The sequence below is a fragment of the Hevea brasiliensis genome, chromosome 1 (genome assembly GCF_030052815.1).
Source record: "Hevea brasiliensis isolate MT/VB/25A 57/8 chromosome 1, ASM3005281v1, whole genome shotgun sequence".
Classification (NCBI taxonomy): Eukaryota; Viridiplantae; Streptophyta; class Magnoliopsida; order Malpighiales; family Euphorbiaceae; genus Hevea; species Hevea brasiliensis.
Genome location: NC_079493.1, coordinates 962566 through 989452, shown reverse-complemented (window position 1 = coordinate 989452; position 26887 = coordinate 962566). Strand labels below are relative to the sequence as shown.

Genomic DNA, 26887 nt, shown 5'->3' with positions numbered 1-26887 from the left:
TTATTTGAATAATTTATTATTATTATTATTATTATTATTATTATTATTCACTTCTAGCCGATATCAAATTATTATTTTTTATATTAAAAATGTATATATGTTAATTCAGGGGAATTCTACTACTATTTTTCTAACTACATTTATTCCAATGTATCAAAATTCTTTGAGAGAAAGATGAGTCTTCTACGCGTTCTTGACTTTTGACCCGTACATTACATTTCAGCTTGCTTGCATGTTATAGAAACCTAGGGCCCAATTGAATCTTTTTCTTATCCTGTTAGGACTCTTTGGTGCCATACAAAGAAATTGCCCTATGCACGGTTGTTGAATTACCCTAATTTAAAATTAAAATTAAATAAAATTGAATTTATTAAAATCAGTTTATCAGCCCCACCGTGCCTTTCGCTGCCACCAAAATATTCCATTCATTGGTTCATAATTCAAATGCATATCTAAAATTCAAACCACCCCATAAATAACAATCTCCAAGAACCTGCTTTTATCTGGAATACTTGAATTTCACACTGGTGGGAATACCACTAGCAAATCACTAGATTCTCAGAACTTTCACATAACTGATTGTCCACTGTCTTTTCCTTCTTAAAATGGTAAAAATTTTATATTAAATCAAACAAGCTCCTACCTGCTGCAAGTAGAGGATATACAACAAAAGCCTAACATAAAAGTACCTATGCATGGTAATGGATGAGTAGCTTTAGAGAATGAAATCATCATAGGAAACAACAGTGGCAATGCTACTGCGAAGTTACATTCGTTGCGATAGAATTGCAAGTGATACACCCTTCTAGACATTATAGGTTCTCCTACAAACTTAAATCCCATGTATTAGTCTGCAAAAAGCTTTCCTAATTAACTGAATCAACATAACAAACTACGAAAGTAACAGCATGTGGCCAGAAGAGAAATCTCACACTTCAAGGCAATTATGCAATTGACCTAGCCTTTATGAAAGGCTGAAGAACCACTCATCTCAAGGAAAAACAACATATTATAAAAGCAACATTGACCAACATATGACCATAGATCATCTCCATACAGCACATTTGCTGTTTCGTGAGTTAAGATATACACGCAGAAATAAACAGAAGCATCATTCCTAATATGGCATTTCCTGATAAAGCACAAACTGCATGAAGCAGCAGGTCCAAATGTATAAACTGCAGTAGATCTTATATTCTACCTAGTATCATTTCCACAACAAACTGCATAAGTTATTAACACATTTTCTTGCACACGAATCAAGGAACATGACAGCTGATAAATATTTACTTCTGTCGCTTTTTGCTCTCAAGCCTCATAATCTTCCATTCCATCTACAAATCAAAAAGCCCAGAAAAGATTAAAAAAAAAAAAAAGACTATATTTCAAACTGTCGACCCAAAATTGCCAAGCACCACACTTCAATAGAACCTAAGAAATAAAATGAGTAGCAATTGTGCACTTCCATATATGATGATATTGAATTGTCAGACATTCAAAACCTAGATCTCTCTCTCTCTCTCCCTGTTCAGTTTGGCCACTCCTTTATTGCACTGCATATTGTTGCACATGGCAGAGATCATAGTAATAAAAGTTTAAAACTTTTCTGGCGAAAGGAAAATTTATTAATAGAAGAAATGGAGGGAATAATTAGAATAACCAAGATCCTTTTCTTAGTAAAACAACATATAAAAGTAAATAATAACAAAGAAAAGCCTTCAAAACCTGTTAGATATGCGCAATAGATACCAGTTTACATCCTATGGTGATTAACACCAATAAAAAGAAAAATAAAGAAGCATGACAAATAGGGATTTCTCAAATGTAGCAAAGTATTAAATATTTGTTATGAGCCACAAATACTTCAGCAACTAGAAGATGTGGATATTTGAATGATGAAGATTTTAAATGCTCAGTAATTTCTAAACAATAGAAAAAACAAGTTAATGACATATATCATACATATTCTAAGATCCAGAGTAATAACCAGTCACGAGCATGTATAGAAAGATGGGTTGCTATTCATGGATTTAAATAAAGGCCACTATATAAAGGTTTTGTATGCTAACTTGACCCCTGTTACCTAAAATACATTTTCTTTTAGTAAATGCTGTTGTCACTATTACATAACAGTAATAGCCGTTACCCTTTTTGTAACAGTCCTTATCATATAAAAGGACTTCAAGCCCAAGACCCATTTCAGTGCTTCTTTTTATTTTTCCTCTTCTTCTTTTCCCATTTCAACCCACTTGAAATTACTTCTACATTTTACTTAGTACCAAGAGAGAAGAGAGCCTCTTAGGCACTCATTTTGGCGGTGATAGGGTTAGTTCTCTATTCTCAACTCTATATTGTGCTAGTTATTAAAGTTAATTGTTAATACTGAATATAAATCATGGATTCAATGTCTTTATTTTATGTATTTATGCTCACAAGTTAGTTGGATTCTATTAATATCTGTTAGTTTACCTCATTTTTCTAGATTTTATTTTTCTTAAAAGTTAGCATAGCGATAGGTTGTTACCATTATGTTACGGCCACGACAGCCCTATTTCCACGACACGTAACTGCGGTTTACATCTATAGTTCCAAACTAGAATATTAAAGTCCACATATTTAATTATTCTCTCTGGAAGAAATCCAAAGGAAGTTAAGAAAAAAGGAGCATTACGTCCCAAAGAGCAACGTGTCGATGTCCTCTCATGTCAAATATAACTTAAATAACCAGGAGACAAGAATTAAAGCTGACAATACCTGAACACAGGCCTGAAACTTGTTCCGGGTACGAGTAAATTCACACTCTGTCCAGCTAAGTGCACAGCAGAAACTGAAATTATGTTTTAACCAAATACAGAAAGGCAGATAGATAGTTATTAATTCAAATATGCATGTATGAAAGAGGAAAGTAAAAGAAAGAAGTAACTGATTAGTGAATATAATCATGTCTTCATAAAATAAGTAGATTAAAACAAGTTCCAATAACTATCATCAATTATCTTAGCAATGACAATGTCTTGCAGGTAAGTCCTTTGCGAAAATAAATAATTGTCAAGGAAGGAAAAATGTCAGTAAGTAGGAAGAATATCATATCATTTTTTGTCAGTGATCAAATAAACCAAACTAATGGCATAAGTGCATTTGAGAAAGCAGCCTTACTTTCTCTTGTGCATCTGCCGACAAGCCTGAATGAGACCAGCACATGCAAGCCTCACATGCTCAGCGCCAATACTGTAAAACCACATATGGAGGGAGGATCGACTAAGCAATTATTTATCATAACAATAGCTAACTAATCTTCAAATTAATTCATGAGGCAACAATAAACCATGTTAACAATATCACAAGACACATTTATTTTAGCTCTTTTCAGGGAGAAAAAATTGATTAGATTTTATTATATATCCACCTATCATGCTAAGTAGCTGGTAATTTTAATATAGCAAAGAAAAAATAGCCAATGTAGGATCACATGATCAGGACTTAATATTACAGGACTTCCTAGCAACTAATATGCCCATATTTTTGTCCAAACCATGATAGATAACTTCCCCACTTCAAAATTTGATAAAATATTCACATACTCATGCAGTCAAGCACATTATATAAATCACATGTCAGTAAGTTTACCCACTGGTATAGTCTTTTTTGCCATTTAAATACACATAACAGGGGACTATGCAGGATTTTTCATTCTTTACAGGAAATATTAATTGAAAATTCATCAAATTAAATTTCTAAATTTAGCCTTTCTGTTTGACAAATCACTAGCAGTGTAGTTTTTAAAGGATTTGTTTCCTTGAATGGATGGCTTAAAAGAAATGGATCCCACAAAATCTGCTTGTTCTCCACCCATTTGTCAAAATAAATTCTCAACATGTCACACGCAGTCAAGTAGGAACCCTACACACTGAACATATTTATGTGTGGAGCATCCAATCCCCAAATCTTAGGATAGTCATGACTTGGCTATCTTCAACTTTCTTCATCTGTCTCCACTAATGAAATGAATGTTGCACACTGCACATCTCTTATATAACCCGCGCGTTAGAAAAATGAAGAGGTCAACACAACAAAACTATGTCAAAGAGCAGAAGAATGATACACAGTTCTCATGCTTGTAACAGTGCTGCGTCATCAACAACCTGAATCCTATCACAATTAGAAATGCCTATGCACTTAGACAGGTTTGTATAAATAGCATAGCTAACCATATGGAGACCTGATAGATCCATTGCTTTAGCTGAACAACTGGTTCTAGAGATGAGGTTTAAGCCAATTGAATTTTTTTATTCTTTTCAACCAGCCATATAGAATGAAACATACTTATAAAATGATTGTTTTTAAGCAACACCTTAGGTTTATATGATGAAAATGACAAAATAAAGTGTGTTCTCTATCAAAAAAAAAAAAAAAAAAGAGATGTTTCAAGTTTATTACAACATAAAATAGTCTGTAGAAAGTTCACATTATCAGATGGCTCATGTCTATAATATACAGAGTAAACACAAAATATGTGTACTTTTGCTAGTCTACAACTCTACATGTGTGCCATTTGCAATCAACAGATGTTGAACATTCACTCTTTTTCATAAAATGTTTGCTCATGTCCTCCATTCATCAGACAATACTGTTTCTTACATTATGATAAAAACTACATTGACACAGGGAAAAAAAAAATCATCTTACTACATGCTCTTCTCCTCCACTTGGTGGGCTAGTGTTTCCAAGTGAGAAAAATTAACTTCAGGAAGATCCCTGTAGAAACCAAAATGAGTCATCAAATAACTCAAAGTATATAATAAAATTATCATAACTGAGTAAATTTGAGTTTTGAGTAAGATGGCACGTGTTGCTTGCAAGCTCAGATAAGATTGCTTCCACATCCAAGCAGTATGTGTTGATCAACTGCACAACATGATCAGGTTCTTCCACAGTTTTTAAATTTTGAATATGATGAAACTGATCATTCACAATCCCCTAAAAGAAATGACATAAAAATACAACACTAAGCAATAAGAGCTTTGCATGTCATCCAAGCTCAAATCATACCCAATTAAAATGCAAATTATATTTAAGGCAGATGAATCTACACAGTGAAAAATCAATATCAATATCAAAATATCAAATCTCATATAGAATTAAGGCTAAACAGCAATTTTTAACCAAAACCTTTGAACTCATTCAACACACAACAATAGCATCCTTAACAGCAAAGTGGAGCAGAAGAAGGCATAGAAGACAAAATCTCACTGAAGAGCAGAGAAAACCAGCGTATAATCAGTCACCTCATCAAATAGTGACTTCAAATATTGTTCGAGTAGTTCTTTAACAATAGACAAGGCCATTTTCTGATATGAAACAGTAACAGAACCAAAGGCAACTGGAATTGGAAGAAAATTTTAAGCGACAGGGAGAAGTGAATAACTTTGCATGAGACATACACACTTTGGTGAGAGATGTACAGACAAAAATGGATTGTAGATCACGAGTTTAGCATGATACACTACAGATTTAGCACCTAAATTTTGCAAATTAACGTTTATGCCACTGCCAATGACACGTTGCAGAACAAATAATTCTTTTCCTCCTTCCAATCATGAGTTATAATATCAAATAAATATTTAGATGGATCTAGTTAGCAACAAAAATAGAGAAACATGCATGCCGTTCCAATCAAGGGGTGATAAAGAAAACACTTGATCAACATACATCATTAAATCTGCTTAAAGCAGTTGTTGAAACAACAAGAGCACTGTTTTCAAAAATCTTCCTCCAGAAAATTAGTACACATGATATAACCCACTCAGAATAAATAACATCAGACAAGTTGTTTCTTTAGTGATAAGAAATAATAAAGCAAATATTATTGATACAGGAATAGCTTTCCTGATGGAAGGCTATGGAACATCATGCATAATTGAAAACACAACAGTTAGCAGAAACAAAGCACAAGGTCAGCCAAATTGCATCTAAAGGAATTGCAATTATGTCAAAGATTTTAAATTGCAACATCTTCCAGACCATAGAAAATTTGTGAAAATTTACTCTCTCTCAAGCAATGAAACAAATAATAGAAATAGATTTATCCCATTTTATGATTTTAAAATTGAATGTGAAAAGGAACAATTTTGGCAGGGAAAGGCACTTCCACTTGTCCTATATCCTATCATGTAGGCCCCATTTCGTTCCTGCATGACACAATGAGGGAATATTGTAGGCCCCTTAATTCAACTTTTGTGAAATTCATATGGTAAAGGGGGCCACTGCAACATGGCAATACCCAGAACTATTTAAACTGTCAAGCGGGTCCCATATGCTAATTTGAAAACACCATTTTTCATGTGTAGCTGGATGTATTTACCAGATATGAGAGCATTACAAACATTGCCAATAATGAAACTTCATTTTGAGAATTATCTTTAGATACAATGATCTCCCAAACAATTCAGAATATGGTGCAACTAGATATTCATATAAAAGAGATATGACTCAAAAAGCAACTAGTTAACGTGCTATGTTTGGACTGCTAACCTTTGTAAATGAATTGATTCCCTGCCAATTAAGGAAGAGATTCAGGTTAGCCCATGGAAGGAGGGAAGAAAAAGGAAAATCCCTTATGGCATGGTTAAGCCACTAGATGCTGTAATCCTGTATTGCTATTTCTTATCAAGAAGGATTATATAACATTTTCTTAACAAGAGCCTTTATTAATCACATCAGCAAGAAGCTAACCTTCAAATGTGATGATGTATATCAAATTACACTCAAATGATTACGTGCAGAACAAATGGGTGCCCTAACAAAAAAAGAAACTGAAAAAATTAAAATATATATATTGCAAATGTAAAACGATGATGCGTGGAGCAGAAACAACACAAATGTTTAAGGAAAAAATGGCTTGTAATATCCTCAAGTAATTTAATGATAATGTATTCGTAGTTTATTGTTATGTGGACTACAATAAATTCTAATAATTAAGACGAGAGGCAAAATTTTTTTAAGTTTCAGGAATTAACAATCACAAAGAGATATCAAAATTTAGGAGTTACAAAAAGTAATCAATTGTTTCTGCCAAAACTGTGATAGTGCGTCCGTGATAGTCCATGTTGGTGCAGGTTTGTGTCAATTAATACAAATATTTGTTCATATAGGAAGACCAATAATGACAATCAAAACAATATCCCAGTGAAAGAATCTCAGAAAAACCAAAGGAATTGCCAATGATCATGATGAAACCAAAAGAGTGTATCCAGTTACCTCTAATTCAAGAAGACATGTAGTAGAAATGGCAATAAATCCATTATGCAAAAATTTTTTGATAAGAAATATCAACAAATTGAGCGGTCTGATCCAGATTTTTGTAAATAGGTAGACAAGGTAAATCTAAATATGAACTGGACATTGCCAAGCATTTCCAGATGTTCCCTGTTTATCAAAACCATGTTTACCAACCACTTGGCATAAATAAGCTCCATCAACATGAGCTCCATAAGTGGCAACTTGCCAGAATCTAGGACCAGGGATGCAGTCATGTTCACGTGTGTTAAATTTACAAACCAGAAATGCATCAATGCTGCAATTCATTTAAGCAGGTGAATAAATGTTAAAGGGTAATGGACATGAAATTGAGTTCAACAACAAAAAGAAAGCATGATTGTTCTTCTCTGTAATTAATAATCACTAAATTAAGAATTTAAGATATCATATCCTGACAAGCTTTTACATTTTATGATGTGAGCACATGAAGCCACTGGCCATATGAAAGTACCCAACTCTACTCGATCACCAAGGAAGCTGAAAATATAGAATTGAGTGGAAATATATATAGGCGCTAAAAGAACTCTAGAACTGATATGTCTACACAACAAAACTGCCATTTGCTGAATTGTATGCATTTGACAGTGATAATCAATAAACTACTCCTATTTAATCCACAATGATTCATTTCCAAAACGGTTCACTTTCAGAAGCCACTGAATTCCAATGACTAGTCATCAGCGATGCCCAATATGAAACTTACGTTTCCACTAAAAACAAATCTTACTATTTGTGGGTAATGTATGCCCCCAATATTCATCAAATGAGCCAGTACGTGATCAACGAGTGTTAAACTTAGAAACGAAATAAAGTAATTGCAAGCAAATATCATATTGCAACGAATGAAAGAACACATCTATAGCTACGCTTAAATCATCCACTCTTTTGGGATCAATATGAAAACTTGAATTTATATTGTAAAAAATCCTCAAAAGGGTTTTTACCAATGAGCATTGTACAAACTTTTGGAACCAAACACCAATAAATGTAGAGCCTACACACAATCTCCGTCTTCCTATATAATTTTTGTGAGTTTTATCAGGAACCCAAAACTGAGCATAATATAACCAGTAAAGTTAATTTCTGGAAACCCAGGTAATGATTTTTATAGAAGAACACAAATCAAAAAGAGAAGGAAAGTGGAGGAAGTAGAACCTCTATGAACTGGTGAGAGAAACAAGAAGCTGTTTGCGATTGAGCAACGCCATTTCGGTGTCTATCACAGCCATGGAAACCATAGCAATAGACTGAAACGTGACCATATGTAGACTAGCTCCTAAGCTGGACCGAAACAGCGAGGTGAGAGATCTTGAGTCCTACCTTTTGGGTTTTACTCTCATGATCTCAAAACTTTTCTGCGAATAAATTTTACCGATTGCCCATGAACTTCTCGGAGACCATCATGGTTCTGCACGCGACTTGTCGTTTAAAATTATTAAAATAAAAAAAAAGGCTCAGTCGTTTTAAAATTTTATATAAACTATACTTGCTCTCTCTTATTATTATTCATTGAATATTAGTATAATATTTAAAATTTTATATTTAAATATATTTATTATTATATTGCTATCATGATTTTTTTTAAAATGTAATTATACTTAAAATTTTAAAAATATTATATTATTACATTCTTTTAAATATTTAAAAAATAATTAATAATATTTAAATATAAAATTTAATTTATAGTGATAAATATATAACTATTGAAAATTTAAATTGTACTTAACGTAATTAATTACTTAAAAAAATTTTTATTAACATGCTTTTAAAATATAAAATATAAAAATAAATATTAAATATAGTTATTAAAATAAATATTTCGTACAAAATACATATAAAGCGAGTAATAATTATTTAAATTTAAGATCTTTTAAAGAAAATATTTAATTTCTTTTGCACATAAAATAACTCAAAATATATTTAATTATGAATGGACTTTGTATGTAGAACGGTTATTTTTTATGCGTCAAACTGGAAGATGGGCTGCATGAGTTGCTTAGAAAGAGTCTCAAAGATCACCCAGTGGAAACCCTTGGTTTTTGCTATGATCATTGCAGAATGTAAAGCTAATTATAAAAATATCTTCTCTTATGATCAAGATGTTATCTCTTCAATCCAATTAAAAAGAAAAATTAAAAAAATAAAAATAAGATTTATAGACGTAATTAAATTGCAAAAGGTGGTGCTTTCATAACAAGAGATACAAACCTAGAAGGAAAGTTCGAGTTTTATTAAATCTTCCAATCTAAAGAAGATACATTTGACTAACGTAAAGCCCTAAAAATTCACAACTCGCCGTATCTGTCAGAAGCAATAACAATGGGGATCCTAACCTTGTGCTCTGAGTCACTCCATTCCAATGAACCTGATAAAATTACAGTCGTATTTTCAGGATCAAAGGGTGACGGGCCGTGTACCGTGACTCTAAATGATTTCTTCTCGTTCACTTTGTTAAACACCAGTGTATCAGGAGTACAAGTGATCTTAAAACCATTGGGAGCCTTCACCGTCGCCTTGTAGGTAGAATTTGCAGATCCCACATTAGTAACTATACGATGGAAAACGGCTGAAATAGTGTCATTAGAATTCTCAACAAAAATGTGCATGGATGGATAGTTCAGGGCATCATGGCTATTTCCCTTAGAAGAATGAATACTTGAACAATTAATTTTCTCTCCTGTGAGTGTGCTTAGAGCTGAGCCAGAATATCCCTGTTTGCACAAGAAACGTACATAGTCTCTTTCTGACATATCATAGACCAAGCCAGGATCTAAGGCCTTTGTGGGGTCGATCTGCCCTGATCCGTATTGCCATTCAGCCCGTTTGTGCTTAATTTTAATTTCAGATGCTGAAACCAATCGAAAAGGAACCATTACGACAGGAAATGGCACATAAATAATTCAATTCAAGAAGTGTAGTTAATTAAACCTGTAGTCATGAGGGCAGATTTAATGGCGGATGGAGACCAATTGGGGTGAAATGTTTTGACATAAGCAGCCGCAGCACTCGCATGAGGGCAAGACATTGATGTTCCAGAAATAATATTGTATGGAACAAACCGATTATCTCTTCGTGTACCAGTTACAGATACCAATTTAGTGTAAGCAGCTAGGATGTCAATTCCAGGTGCAATAAGATCTGGCTGTATATACCATTACAAGCAATTAAGGTTAATTCAATGTGGATAGAATGGAGACACAATAATAAGGCGTAAGTACTCAATAACCCTGATTCAAATGTAGAAGTGAAATACTATTCTATGAAATAGCAAGTTTCATATAATTATTCCATTGCCTATTTGATCATATAGGCTAAACGAGTCCTACCTTCAAAAGTGTCGAACAGATGGGGTCGGGTCCCCTAGATGAAAAAGAAGCCACAGATGGAGCATCAATTTTGACAGAAATTGACTTCAATATTACACCTTGAGGATTCCTGCAATTCAAGTAACAAATTTATTAAACACCTTCCATATATATATATACATATATATATAGCAGATATAACCCTCAAACTTACTTGGTTGAGTTAATATATTTATCCATCTTTTGTCCTTGATCAGTAGTGAGAATTGTGACGGGACTCGCGAAGGAAAATGCTGTGTCTGAATCACCCAACAAAATTGTTCCAGCCCCTCCTAATTCATCTACATCATCAGGATCTCCTCCTTTACAAAACAAAATCTTTCCCTTAACCTTGTCCTTGTCTAATACGTCAGCAGAACAGGACCTGCCATTCATGCCTTGATCATTTTGAAACAAAACAATACTAACTGTCTGCTTATAACAACAAGCAAATGTAAATAGTATTACCCGTCGTTAGGTCCACTGAAATTTGTTGCTTTTGATCCGCTGATAAGGGGATATGTTTTTGATTTCGGTGTGAATGTGTTAATAGAAAGGCCCTGTTTGTTCAATGCATCATTAGTTAATTACAAGCGAACATTTTTCAGAACTACATAAAGTTTTCAGAACTTGAACACTTACAAAAATTTTCATGCCATCTGCAGTGATAACAGGAGCGCTGTATTGCCTATCCATGCTTCCAGCACCAACAGTCAGGATCCAGGGAGCAGTATTTTCTATTGACCTCAAGAATGGACCATCATTTCCTGCCGAACAACTCGTCAGGATTCCCTTCTTCATTGCATGATACGCTCCAATTGCAATCGGATCCATGAAGTAACTCGACGCTCCCCCTCCGATCGAAACTGATATGATTTCAACCCCGTCCTCAATAGCATCATCAAATGCAGCCAACAAGTTCAGGTCACTACAACTCTCGAAAGAACAGACTTTATACATCGCAATTCGAGCTGATGGAACTCCACCTCGTGCTGTGCCTCGGCCTAAGCCATACAGGCTCGCACCTTTTACCGGGACACCAGCTACTGTGGAGGCGGTGTGCGAGCCATGGCCTATTGTGTCCGCTGGGCTAGGTTCAGAGATTGCAACTTCGCCTAAGTTGTATACCCTTGCTCCTATTACCTTGCTGTAGGCATACATTAAGCAATCAGAAATTAGAAAAAAAAATTGATGTTAAAACCCAACAGGAACATGGTTAGTACGATCAATCACGTATCTATCCTGAAAGCATCAGGCCGACGTGGGCTAGTCCGAGAATATCATGACAGTAAATATCAAATAAAAACAAATGTTGCTAGCTAAGCAATTATTTGCAAGGGAAAGAGTGAAAGATTTACTTGTTGCAGCCAGTGAAGTTGCTTCCTTTTTGGCATACACCCTTCCATTTTGATGGAGGTGGTCCATAGCCTTTGTCATTAAAGCTTGGAGCATCGATATAAATTCCTGAAAACAAAAGTCACACTGTCATCAAGCATCAAGTAAAATATTACAAGCAAATGTCTCAAAGTTCAAATTCTTTACTACCTGTATCAATCACACCCACAATAGTATCACTCTCTCTTTGGATATTTCTCTTAACTGACATAGGCATTCCTAGAAAATCCCATGATCTTGTGGTATGAAGCTTTCGATTAGTATTTGGAAACACTGAGATCACATTCTCATGTTCTGTAAAACCACACAAACGATTTACATATATTGTGACGAAAAGAATTTTTAAGAAAATATTGATAATTTGCTCCTTCATATATATTATATTCACCTTTTAGTCTCTCAGCTTCCTCTGGCAAGAGGTAAGCACCAAATGCGTCGAAAGATTTTCCATAGCTGTGTATTTTCGACTGTCTAGCTAAACCCTCACTGGAAGAGAAGATTCAAGAAAAGAGTGAATGCAGAATCTAAAATCCAATAAAAGAAACTATTCAGATTATCTCACTCACTCTCCAATTACAGATGAAAGCATGTTGTGATGATGATCAGCTGCAGTAATGTGATATCCATCGGTAGTTTTCTGTGATTTTATTGACTCTCCCATGTACACAATATAAGCCTGCTCTCAGTGAAAATCCAAATGGGATTAGAGAACAAAAGAATTATATTACAAACAACAAAAGAATTAAATTAAAATGAATAATGAAAAAATTCCAATAGATCATCAACCTTTCTTTCTTTCTCAGACCCATGAACAAATGATGATCCATGAAGTAACGTAACCAGAAGAAAAAGAGTAAAGAGAATTGATTGTTTCTCCATCTCTTCCAGTTGAACTTCCTTTAATGATTATTTCAACGAGAATAAACAGTTTATATATAGGTGTTCGTTTGAGATTTTTCACCTAAAGAGATTGAATCTTTTTATTGATTTTCAGATGATCTTGAATTTCAAATTTTAAAAGAAATTTAAAATTATCTTTAAATTTTTTATGGTTTTTTATTTGTTATCATATAATTAACTTTAAATGAACTTAAATTTTAATTCACATTTGACATAATATATAAATAATAATTTTAAATTTCATTTAAGTTATCTTTTTCTAATTATAATTATAATTAATACCATTAATTTATATTGAACTAAATAATTTTATCTAAATATATAATTATTGAAATTTGAAATATAAAATAAAATCAAAGATACTATTAGATAATTTTTAAATAATAATTTTAAAATAATTTTTTTTAGCTAATATAAAATAACATGGACAACAATAATAAAGATAACTTAACAAAGGGCGAATATGAGTAAATAAAATTCAAGGAGAATTTTATTGATAAAGCATTTGACCTAAAGAATTTGAATCTTCTTTTTGATAAGTAGGCATACTATATTGATAAAATAAAGATAATGGATTAACTAGAAAGTTTCATAATTTCAACAATCTTGACATGAGTTTGAATAAATAAACAATAAAATTTTAAATAAATTTAAAATTTTAAATTATCTTTAAATTTTTATTTTTTTAAATTTATTATAATATAATTAACATTTAAATGAACTTAACAATAAAAATTCCTTTTATTTTGCATATTATATTTTACTTATTTTTGTATTTTCTTTTTTTTTAATCCTTGAAATCAATTTCCCATATGATTTGAACATTTTTTTCCTCAGAAAATTGAAAGACTTAGGCTTCGTTTTATACGTGAAAAAATTTTTTCCAAAAAAATTATGTTTTAAGATAAAAATATTTTCTATTAATTGACATATGCCTAGAATTTTATATTATTATTTACAAATTGTGAGAATTGAAAAAGTGAGATTGATTTCCGGTTTTAAAAATGAAAAGTCATTTTCTCTTATTTTAAGGTTATTTTCTTTTGACCAATAATTTATTTTCTTTTAACCAAAATTTTTAAACACTTTAAATATTAAAAAAATAAAGAAAATATTTTTTAGAAAAACATTTTTCTTCAAACAAATGGAGCTCTACTGATAAGTTGAAGTCTTGAAAAGCATTTTATGAGCTTAACCAAGCCCAAAAAATCCCAACCAAATAGAACAAAAACAAATATATAAAGCTATAAAGAAATTAGAAATTTATAAATTAGAAGTAAATTCCTATTTTATTTCCTATTTTGTTCAGAACTCAAAAAGTGTATTGATGGATTGTTCGAAGAATCATGTTCGTAGCTTCTAGGAGGAATGACAATTTGGTTTGCTTTTATATGAGCATGGTTAGGTTTGTCATCCCAGACTATCTCTCCTTGCATAAGAATCATATCAGATAGGCCAGGTCATGGGTCGATGTCTAGGTTAAACTTGGGACTGGACTGAGTCAATAGTAGTTCATTAACCGGCCTAGAATCAGAGTATAGAGGCCGTTTTCGATTTTCCCTCCAATTTTGAACCAGAAATAACTCGAAATCATTGATTCCAAATTGGAATTAGCTTGATTTGCAATTTTTTCTTTTTTTTTTTTTAATTTATGTTGGATTCTTTAATTTTTTTACATTAGGTTGAATCATGAATTATATTAAACCAAACCAAAATTGTATCAAATTGAAATTATTTCATATCAAAATTATTTTGAACCGAAAGCAGTCTAAATCGTGAGATGGGTAAATCCAAGAGTGTTAACTTGAAACTAGACCAAAACTTGCCCGTGAGTAGGTCTAGTATCAGATATGTGATAGACCAAGCTTGTATCCAATGACTTTTTTTGGGTCAATTTGCCTTGCCCCATATGACCATTCAGCCAAATCATTCTTGATTATGAAACCAACAGAAAAAGGAAACCAATAATTAACCAGTGGTCATGACTGCAGATTTGATTGCAGCTGAAGGCCAATTATGAAAGTTTTGACGAAGGCAACAACACCAGTTGCACTAGGGCAAGCCATTGATAACCAGCAGATACTAATAATATATATATATGTAAACACATCAATCGATTGTCCATCTACATAAATAAAATGTTTTCAATTTTCACATAATCAATGATCGTTCCGCATCTCATTATTTGTATTTTAATTTCTAAACAATTTTTAACATCACCCTCAAAATTCAAAATCATTAAAATTGAATTTTTTTTCTTAGTTAAAATGCTAATTTCTGATCATTTTATTGCATTTTAAAAAGTATTTTCCAATTAAATCGATTTGTCAATTTTTGAAAGAAATCTTTTTTTTTTCTCAAAATAGATAATCTTATCATTTCAAAAATCCAAATCCTATTATAAATTTTTAAAATTTCTTCGTTTTAATGATTTTTAAGTGTATATTAATTATTTATTCCATTCTGTTACGCATGTCACAGATAGACAATGATCCAAGCAATTATCTCAATGATCCAAGCAATTATCTTGCATTTTTACCCAAAATTTCTTGATTTATATATCTATTTTATCGATTTATTTTTAAAATTTCTAATTTCTTTAAATTAAGGTGTGACTCACTTTAAAAATTATTTTATTTTATTTTTCAAACTCTCAATTTATACAACTTATATTAGAAAATAATTTAAAGCATCGGATTTACTTTCGTGCATGGAATAGATCATAAAATAATTTCATTATATTCAACTCGTAATTCAATGTTTTACTATTTATTTCTTCAAAATTTGGTATTTATACGTTCATCTTATGGTTCATCATTACTTAATTGAATGGATATTTTTTTAGTAGGGATTGAAAGAGTGAAGAATAAAATTTGGCTTTATCAGATAAATAATATGTTTTTAGTGATACTATAACTCCTAAAATGATAATCGTGAGCGAGTATCCAAATAACCTACCAACAAGCAAATACCTAGACAGTGCCCATCTGCCCGAGTCACCACGCGTTACTTGGATACATGCCCTAGTTACATGGATCAATCACTAGAGGATAAGGATCCAAAGATATTCGCCAAGATCATGGTCCTAGTACCTCAATGACTTCTACGTAACATCGATTGCAAGTCTTATTCTGATATTAACTCTTAATCCTACCAGTAAGCAAGACCAATAGCTTATATAAATAACCATGTATATCTCAACTAATTCAATTAATCTCTTTATTTTATCTGTTTTCACACTAACTTAAACATTAAAAAGGTTACTCACTACTTTATCAGTATTTCTTATATTATATTACATATCAAAACTCTAAGATCTACTATCTAGACCTGTAATTAAGAAGAATAACATTATTTAATTATTGAATCAAGTCAGAATAGGCGAATATTTGATATGTAACCCGTTAAAACAAAAGATTTCAGTTGTTGTCAACATAGCTCAGAAATGAAAATGACCCAAAATTGTACTAATCTCTGCTAATCCAGAAAATGCCATCCTGAACAGCTAGCTTATATAACGTACATGAGTAGCAGTATCTGAAGTATAGAAAAGCTACGTAAATATGTAGGTGGAGTGAATCAATTGGGTGGTCCAAGTCCTGATATTATAAAATATCTTGTGCATGGGTTCCCCATATATATAGATCTCAAATTGCCAAGATGTTTACGAGTATAAACAATATCTAACAATATGCCTATGCAAATGTTGCAATATCAAGAAATATCAATTTCCATATATGTCTCAATCTTTCAATTATTTCCCATGATTGATGACCAACCCCTGGCTATGGTGGGAGCTCCAACTACTATATTTAAGTATGTAAAACCTTTTAATTATTTCTTGTGATTGTGTGTATTCTATTTTTGATAAAAAAAAAAAAATTAAGAGAAGAGTTGATGTGTATGTGTCCATAGTAAAAAAATTGAGATCTTTTGAAATCCTTATAAAGTATGTACGAGTGTAGGTTATATGGCAATAAGGAGTCCATTAAAATTGTCATGATTTTAACAATGATACATTGTCGTCAACAACCATATAATATGAAAACAAAAACTCTGTTAAAATTGTCATGATTTTAACAATGATCCATTTTCGTCAAGAAATCGTGTATGCATATATTTTATTTTTGACAAAAAAAAAATAAAATTATTTATAAACTGATACTTAAACTTAAAATCTTATAATTTTAAATACTATTCTAACAGCCAATTTAGCATTGAATTTTAAAAGTTGAAACTATTTTACTAAATAAAAGCACCATTTTAGATGATGTTGAAAAAAGTAATTTGAAAAAAATTATTTTATTATTTTAATATTCTTATGACTAAGACTGATCAAATTTAATTTTTAATTATTTTTAAATACTCTTTAACTAATATATTTAAAAAAATAATTTTCTAAGCAGAAATTTCAATGACAATATTAATGAGGCCCTAATACAACTTAGTTAAACCTATTATAGAATAAAAATAATTTAAAATTATTAATCAATTATAAGTAGAGCAATATTTTTCTAAAAAATAAGTTAAAATCATAATTTTAAACGCACTCTAAAAATCTCATTGGCCGATACCTAAAATTTTATAATAAAAATTAATTAAATTTAATTTTAAATTAATTTATAATAATTTTTAATTAATATATAATTTTCCTGGAGCGGCCACAAGATTCAGAACTTTCGCACAGCGCAAGCGGCTGAAGTTTACATACGTATAAAACGACAAGCAATAAGAAGCATGCAGTGTCGTACGGACTCTCATTCACATCATTCCTCCATTGCTCATCCAACCACACAACCAGAGTGTTGTACTAACTTTTTATTTTTTTACATTTTGGTCCTCTCAATTCACATTTTAACCCTTTTATCTTTTTGCATTTCACATCACTCTCCATAATTTTTTTTCTAATGTAAATGAAAGCCATTTTTAATTATAATCAAATAAGTTTTCTCTCTATTTGTTTATTAATATATATTAAAAAAATAGTTATAATTTAGCATATAACATTATTTATAAATAATTTTACTTTGTTTTTTGATATAAATCTGTATATATTTATCTTTTTTTATTCATTTATTTGATTATGATTGAAATATTAATAAAAAAAATCTTACTAACTTTGATATAAATATGCCATTAAAATTTTTAATTAGGCAAAAAGAAACTTTTTATTTTTCACAATTATTTATTCAAATTATAATAATAATAATTCTTCAAGTCTCTTAATATTTTTTTTAGTAAATCACATACATCTCTTAATTTATTAGGTTAAGCTTATTTGCACTGAGAAGGCTCATTATGAGAGTAAACACTCTCAACGGGGATTTTCTCCATTCACAAAAATTAAATATTTAATTTTATTTAAGAGATATAAAGTATTTTATCACTCGAATCAGTAATCGATAAGTCTCTTAATAATTAATTATACATAAACTTCCTTTAATTAAATCTTTCTCTCACCTCTCTAATTTTTTTATTCAAACACATTATTATAACAACATTAGAAAATTTTCTATGGAATTGAAGTGATGAGAATGAAATTAATGGGCTTGTGTGTGGATGTGTGTACATCAAGCATGATTGCACATGGATGACTAGATGGTGTTTGACGGACCACACACATATAATAGTTGGTCACTACACTTTATATTATAATAATTATTAATTGAAATTATGGACCTACAGAATTATTTTTTTTTTCTATTTTAATCTGCAAAACTATATATTAATTTTCCTCTCTTATTTTAAACGTGAAAATCATGCAAAATTGCCTTTATGGTATTTGTCAATATTGGTGAACATCATCCTGAATACATCATGAAAATTAATGGCAGCAATTCCTTTGCGATCTTTTCCAACCTCTATGTGTATATAATTATACTCATGTCTATTCGATGTTTGATGATTAAATATATATTAACTTTTTTCAAAACCCAAAAATTAGAATAAACAAATAAAAATATTAGTTGAACAATCAAAATAAAATTAGAACTCTTAGTTTCCTATTCCTTATATTACTATTTTTTTTTTAAATGGCAATTAGTATCAAATTATAATCTTATCATAAGAGAGAAAAATATAAATATAGACAATTTAAAATTTATGTTTAGAAATAATTTAGACATAGAAAAATAACTTTCTGATAATTGATTTTTTTTTAGACGACAAAAATAATATTTTATAATATTGTTATTTTGAGAACTTATTATTTCTGCAGCCATAAAAAAAGTTTAAATTATCAAGCTTTAATGGAGGAATGTATCGCACTACCAGATTTCATTGATATAAGATAATTGCCGATTGAATATTTAAAATCTTCAATCAAAATGAGTTAGATTCACAATGTATTTTGAACTATTAAAAAACTCATCAAATACTATAATAAATAAAAATAAAATGAAATGCCACTAAAGGGAGATAGGATTATAAAAAATAAGAGAACATGATCCCAATATTAAAAAGAGATTCCAAATTCATTACAAATAACAGAGATCTAAAGTTTATCAGAAATTTTTTTTAAAAAAAAGAAAACGATTAAAAATAAATAAAAAAAGAATCAATCAGTGTAGCCAGCGGTATATATGCATACCAACAAATGTGCAAATTTGAGGGGAAGACTTATTAAGAAAAATATATAAAAAATTAAAAATTAAAACATTTTTTTTATTTTAAATAGAAAAATTAATTAAAAATTAAATTAAATTAAATTATCATAAGTTCTGTAGAATGATGTCATTATAACATTAAAAAAAAAAAACATGCGGCCGACATGCCGCATCCTCATGACCTGCCACGCTGCAATCCTAATTTATTTTAATTGTATCAAAAAAATTACATTAGAGTGAGAAATGGAAATCAAGGCAGACAAATGGATCATAAAATCCTTGATTTCTGCAAAATATTCTTCAAACTGTAAAATCATAGTGTGTTTAACGTATCAATGGAGTAGACCTTTCTTCCGGCCTGGTCAGAGAAAAATGTTCTTTGTATTAAAAAGTCTTCATTAACAAAATGACCCAAATCTATGAATCCGATTTCTGGGCATATGGCAAACCGGTTGAACCAGGCGATTTTTACCTGTAAGGTTAGGGTCTGAAGATTGAAATTCTCATTGTTAGAAGAGTTTTATTTGAATACTACTTTCAGTTTAAGTGTGAGGAAATCAGTGCTTAAATTAAAAAAAAATTGAAATTAAAAAAATTAAAATTAAATAAATTTAAACTGAATTAAAAAAAAAAATCTAATAAAAAAATGATCACATCTACTTTGGATCAACAATTACAGCTAACAAATTTATTATAATCTCAAAGTCAATTCACTCGAACCATTACACTTTGATTACTATTTTTATTATTTTTTGTTTGAATTACAAAATTAATTTTCAAATTTTCTCTAATTTGATTACCCATTACTTTCAATTGTTACTGATTACGGTGGCCACCCACAATGTTAAAAAGGTTAATTTTGTTTTTACATATAATTTTTCTCGTATTCAAACTATAACTATTAAATTATAGATTAAAGAAAATGCAAATATTTAATCGATTGTGATCATCATGTTTAAATTATATTGATTCATGTGAATTTTAAAAGTGACAAATATAAATATTTTTGGTGAAAATTATTTACAAGATTAAATTAATGGTACGTGTTTATATCATGCACGTATATATAAGTATTTTCACATTTTAATACTTAATTATTTTTTAAAAAAATAATTTAATTTTTCTTTAATTAAAAAATATTTTTTATTAACTAATTTTCTAAATGTCCCAAATATTAAAAATTGTAAAAAATATTTTCTAAGAGCCTAAAGTTAGCATTCATAATTAAACTAGACAAAGATAAATTTATTTATTATGGGTAGTTGAAAAGAGAGAGTGAGGTTTATCCCTTTGCTAAATGTCATAAAAAGAGGCTAAGCTATATTGAAAATGTTCATTGGAAAGCTAAATCATGTTCATAAAGAAAGCTAATTCTATTGGAAATTTGATTGCTCTTCCTAAAAAGGTTCAACTGTATATATAAAGTGAGGTTTGGTAGACTATTAGTTTTGGGTTGATTCCAATTCAGAGCTTAAGAAAGGGAACAGAGATGGCGAAACCGGCGCTGCTTAATTGATCTGGTTTTGATTCAGGTTCTTAAATTGTTGACCCAAACTAATTCTGGATTTAATCCGAGTTGATCCGGTCTGATTGAAGGCTTGAATCTGCCTTAGCCGGGTCTAGTGGGAATGATAGGCTATTTATAATAGTGAAATGACGGTTTTGACCTCGCTTAGGTCCCACTCTCAAAATGAGATGGAATACAAATGTGAATAAGGCCGAAAACCTGCGACCGTTTATGGTTGGCAAATGGCTGCGCCGTCTCCAAGCCGACATCAAGCGGCGGAGGAAAAAAACAGACAACTTGTCGGGCCAACTGCCAAGTAGGCGAGGAGGGAGGGAGAGACCGAAAATAGAAAGAGCACGTGTTTGAATGGCTTTTGCAATAAGTCATGACGTAGACATATATGAAAGTTTCGGCACGTGTAATTCATGTAATTTAATATTTCCTCTGGGTGTCAACAGCTATATACTGCCAGTATCTAGAATTAGAATATTAAAAAAAAATAAAAAAAGGACTTAACTGGTAACCCCATTTGTATATAATGCAGCCTCCCCTCCCCATCTTCTACTCACCACCCTTTACAGCCATCTTCTTGATTAAACTTTCCCTCTCTTAATTTCTTGAGTTTTCTTTAACCTTTTCTCTTCATTATCAATGGAGTTGGGTGCTTCTTCTTCCCTATGGTTGGAGTCCATTTCCAGTGTTTTTTCTTTGCTCTTCTTTGGGTTTACCTTATTGTTTTCTTTCTTCTCTGTGCTTATCTTTGTGTTGAGGCTGAAGCCTTGGTGTAACTGTGAGGTATGCAAGAGCTATCTCACTGGTAGTTGGACTAAAGATTTTGCTAATCTTTGTGATTGGTATACTCACCTTCTTAGAAAATCACCCACCGGTACAATTCACCTTCATGTTCTGGGCAATATCATCACTTCCAATCCAGAAAACGTTGAATACATTCTCAAGACCAATTTCGACAACTACCCAAAAGGGAAACCCTTCTCTGCTCTCTTGGGTGATCTTTTGGGTGGAGGTATTTTCAATGTTGATGGTGATTCTTGGAGGTTCCAAAGGAAAATGGCGAGTTTAGAGCTTGGTAGTGTGTCAATAAGGATGTATGCTTTTGAGCTCATTATGAGTGAGATCCGAGGTAGGTTGATTCCTCTTTTGTCATCAATGGCTGATAAAGAAGAGGCTTTAGATTTGCAAGATGTGTTTAGAAGATTTTCTTTTGATAACATTTGCAAATTTTCCTTTGGGTTAGACCCTGGATGCCTCAAGTTATCTTTGCCCATTTGTAAATTCGCTCTTGCTTTTGATACTGCATCAAAATTATCTGCAGAGAGAGCTCTAGCACCATCACCAATGGTTTGGAAGATGAAAAGGTTACTAAATTTAGGCTCAGAAAAGAAACTCTCAGAGGCTATAAAGATGGTGGATGAACTCGCCCAAGCGTTGATCAATCACCGGAGAAGAGAAGGCTTCACCGATAACAAAGACCTTTTATCAAGATTCATGGGTTCCATTAATGATGATAAGTATCTTCGAGATATTGTCATCAGCTTTCTCTTGGCAGGTCGTGACACTGTTGCCTCAGGTTTAACCAGTTTCTTCTGGCTCTTGTCTCAACACCCAGAAGTTGAATCAGCAATTCGAGAAGAGTCAGAACGAGTCATGGGGCCGACTCATGGGCAGCTCACCAGCTATGAAAAACTGCGAGACATGCATTATCTAAATGCTGCAATATATGAGAGTTTAAGACTCTACCCACCTGTGCAATTTGATTCAAAGTTTGCGCAAGAAGATGATATATTACCTGATGGTACATTCGTAAGCAAAGGCACTAGAGTAACATATCACCAGTATGCAATGGGTCGGATGGAGCGGGTTTGGGGTCCAGATTGTCTCGAATTCAAGCCAGAAAGGTGGATAAAGAATGGGGTTTTTGTAGCAGAAAACTCTTACAAATACCCAGTTTTTCAAGCTGGATTTAGGGTTTGTTTGGGCAAGGAAATGGCATTAGTGGAGATGAAAAGTGTTGCTCTTGCAGTACTTGGGTCCTTTACAGTTCGGGTTGTGGATCCGGATCAAGCACCAATATTTTCCCCGGGTCTTACTGCTACTGTGAGAGGTGGCTTACCAGTTGTGGTCAAAGAAAGAGAGTTTCTTCCACAACCCACCACCATTGTTAGGCCATGCATGTAGCTAAATGATCATTATTAATATGCATGTTTGTAATGATCTAATGGGTCAAAAAAATGGCAGCTTTCTGTACATATAACTAAGAAGAAGAGCTTCTTTTCTTTATTAATTAGTAGTAATTTCTTCAATTTTGGTTATGTTGGAATTTATTGTCTGCTTGAATTCTAAGAAACTTGTAGTTTGAGGCCAATTCACGGTCTCATTCTCCCATATGAAGCCATGAAGGCACAAGGCGACTTGGAACAAAGCTGCAATGGGGTAGAATGGAGTTCAGCAGAGGTTGGTTGAAAGTAGAAGTTAATCGGTTGAAGTCTTTGTGATGAAGCTAACCAGAGTAGCTGGTTGGTTTTCTTAGGCTTTTAATTCGAAGTGGAAAAGTGGAATTTAAGTCTCTCAATCTACCCATTAATTAGAATTATCTATTGTTTTCCATTAAAAAATTAAAAAAAAAAATTCTTGTGATGAAAAGAGTTTATCAAATGTAATCACTAGTTTGTAATTGGCTGCCTTAATGAATTAATTAATTAATTAAAAAAGTTAGAGAATAATTATGGAGTTATCCCATATAAGTTGGACTTCAAATGAAAATAAATTTTATATAAATATTATTAATTAAACTTATTTAAATTTATACACAATTAATTGAATTATATATAATTGTATAAATTCAAATATAAAATATTTAATTTAATAATTATTAAATTTATTTTCAAATAAAATCAAATTTATAATAACTGCACACAATATTGTAAATTCAAGGGTTTTTGTGTACTCAATGAATGTTCATAATTTAGCTCTCAAATTCAATTTTGTTTTTCTACAATTTGGTTTTAAATTTGCACAATAAATTATTCCCTTATAATTTATAAATTTATATAATAATTCATTGCTTAAAAAAATATTAATAATTCATATAATGAGTAAGATTTTCTTCTATAATATGATGAATTAAATTATATTATGACTTTAATACATTAAATCAAAATTAAAAATGATGAATTTTAACTCGATTGAAATCTTGTTGGATCTAAAATAATTTATATAAAATTTAAAATAATTTGAATCTAAACGATTCATAAATTTAAAGGTTAAATTAATTAAGAATTAATTCAATAATAATAATAATAATTGTGTAAGGCCACATGAGTCTAGATAGACCAGGTAGGTCACATGCTACCCATACACAGCCCAATGAAAGGGTGGTGTTAGGAGTAGGAAAATAGAAATCCGTGTATAGGTTAAAGGGGGTAACGCCCCATGATTTGCTTATTTTTATTAATCAAATAATTAATCTATAGCTCTTGACCTAAACGTATTAATTATTAATTAATTAATATGCTTTTTATTAGTTTACAATATCCATCTCACATGCACATCAATTATGGATTATTCTCTAATTAACAATCATAATTAATAATAAAATCTGATTAATTTTGGATCTAACTAACTAATTATGTCTCATATGCTACATTTTCTTTACAGAACTATTCCATAATTGGATCCTACGTAGGCCATCATCACTACATGCTTTCTTTTTCTTTAATTTTTTTTAATTATTTTTTAGAGTATTCCATTAGATTCGACTGCATTCTAATTTAAATTTAATTTATCAAAATTATATTTTAATTAAAAATTTTAATTTCATTACATTCAATAAAAAAAATATAAGGATTAGTGCAACAAAAAGGCAGTCATATACATATGATTTGTAAAATTGAATTATAAGTAAGAGATTAGCCAAATTCATTAAATGACAAATGTAGAATTAGGTATCTCTTTATGTAAAGTATTCCCTCTTTCTTAAATTGGTGCTTGCCTTGTTGAATTCAATTAATCGACACGTTAATTCATTAATTAATAGTAAAGGCCAACCATCTTGAATCATCAATTAAAGCATCGAAATTTAAGAAATAATTAATTAATTTCTTTTAATATTGGGATATAACATCAGCACTCATTGCTTAAAAATTTATTATCAATAGAATAATAGATTATATTAAATAATAATTAAGATATTCTTTTAGTAATTAAATAACATTTTCCATTTTGGCAGCTATTAGCAAATATTAGAGGGTGTTTGCTAAGTTTTGAAAAAGTGATCAGAAGCTAATTTCAATTTATAAGTATTTAAAATTTTAAATAATTAAATATTTAGTTAAAATATTTATAAGTGACTAATAAGTAATTAATGTATTTAGTTAAAAATAATTTATAAATATATTTATTATTAAAATGACTAAAAAGAATATTAAATGTAATTTATAATGAAATTTTAAAAATTAAATAAAGATAATATAATAAAATATTTGATCAAATTAGCTTATAAGTACAAAATTTATAAGTAACCTGATGAAATGTTAATATTTTTTTTTAATTTATAAACTCAACTTATAAATTTAAAAATTATTATAACTTATTTTTAAAATTTATAAATTAATTTGATTAACTTAAAACAAACACCTTCCAGCGAAAGTGGTTGATAACTAAATCAAGAAAGTTGATTTTGATGTGATACAGACCTAATAAGAAGATCCCATATAATACAAATCTAATCTAATTATGTGTGAGCACCAAGTTAATTGATTTTGACTTTAAAAATTTGAATTCTTTTAAAAGGATTAAAATTGTTTAATTTTGTATATTATTTGAATTTTATTTTCTAAGTCATAGAACTTCTAATCTAATTTCTAAATATTATTCTTGAAAATGATTTTAATATCATACAAATCATATTAAATTATGTGAAAGCACCAAATGGAACCTATTTAAACTTTATGCATACAATTTCAAATTATTTTTTTTTTTAACATTGTTGAACTTTATATTTTATGCGCATAAAAATTTATATATATAAAGTAAAAGAATTCGCTGTCCTAGGTTGAGTATACTGGGAAGGTCTAGTGATTGGATTTAACTAAACGATAAATGCTAGGTTTTTCCTGGATATAATTTAATAAAATTTTTTTAACTTATAAAAAATAATAGAAAAAACTATCAAAATTCAAATATTGTGATGACTTAACTATTAATTAAATTTTATTTATAAATGGCATTTAATTTTAATAAACAATAAAATGGAAAGTGGGAATGCATAATTTAATAGTTTTAGGATTAGTATTGATAATAGAAATTAATTTATTTATAAAATAAAAAAATTTTATAATTGGATTGGGGGTTTGTTGACCCTAAAATTACTTTGTGTTTTGACAAGTCATATACATGTGTAAAACAAGGGGGAAAAACAAGCACACATGTTTTATAATGTAGTAATGTTTGAAAAAAAAATTGACTAAAAAGTTCAAGAATGACAATAGTTAATGGACATGACATATAAGATGACCTAAGTTATTAAGTGGCCAAAACCATACTTCTAGTTGGTCTCAATCCTCTCCAATTCCACCTGCTCCCAACTTCATATATATATATATATATATATATATATATATATATATATATATATATATATATATATATATATATACATAATTGTTTTTGCCAAACTCAAATTTGCAATATATTTAATTATGAGAATAAATTGTTTTATGCCACCCAATTTTTTTTTAAATTAAATTTAATTATTAACAGTCAATAAAAAAATAAGTGATATATTTTTAATTATTAAATTA

At 30.4% G+C, this 26887-nt stretch overlaps 3 protein-coding genes across 3 annotated transcripts; 1 reads left to right on the top strand and 2 right to left on the bottom strand.

Annotated features, from left to right (window-relative positions):
* Nucleotides 1-1099: 1099 nt before the first annotated feature.
* LOC110654115 (histidine-containing phosphotransfer protein 2) lies at nt 1100-7532 on the bottom strand. Its single transcript, XM_058152100.1, has 7 exons — nt 7449-7532; nt 6532-6633; nt 4847-4905; nt 4687-4755; nt 3157-3228; nt 2755-2827; nt 1100-1334 (listed from the first exon to the last, which is right to left on the bottom strand). Exons 1-7 carry the CDS (start codon nt 7530-7532, stop codon nt 1287-1289), a joined length of 507 nt encoding a protein of 168 aa, XP_058008083.1. The 3' UTR covers nt 1100-1286.
* A 1950-nt stretch (nt 7533-9482) lies between these two features.
* On the bottom strand, nt 9483-12950 carry LOC110654114 (subtilisin-like protease SBT4.15). The gene is made up of 11 exons (XM_021809998.2): nt 12843-12950; nt 12623-12732; nt 12445-12542; nt 12207-12350; nt 12020-12125; nt 11304-11808; nt 11130-11221; nt 10837-11046; nt 10644-10752; nt 10246-10459; nt 9483-10165 (listed from the first exon to the last, which is right to left on the bottom strand). The coding sequence occupies exons 1-11, from the start codon at nt 12933-12935 to the stop codon at nt 9603-9605; spliced, it is 2244 nt and encodes a 747-aa protein (XP_021665690.2). The 5' UTR covers nt 12936-12950; the 3' UTR covers nt 9483-9602.
* An 8669-nt stretch (nt 12951-21619) lies between these two features.
* LOC110654152 (cytochrome P450 94C1) lies at nt 21620-23389 on the top strand. Its single transcript, XM_021810055.2, has one exon. The coding sequence runs from the start codon at nt 21720-21722 to the stop codon at nt 23262-23264; it is 1545 nt and encodes a 514-aa protein (XP_021665747.2). The 5' UTR covers nt 21620-21719; the 3' UTR covers nt 23265-23389.
* The last annotated feature ends 3498 nt before the right edge of the window (nt 23390-26887 follow it).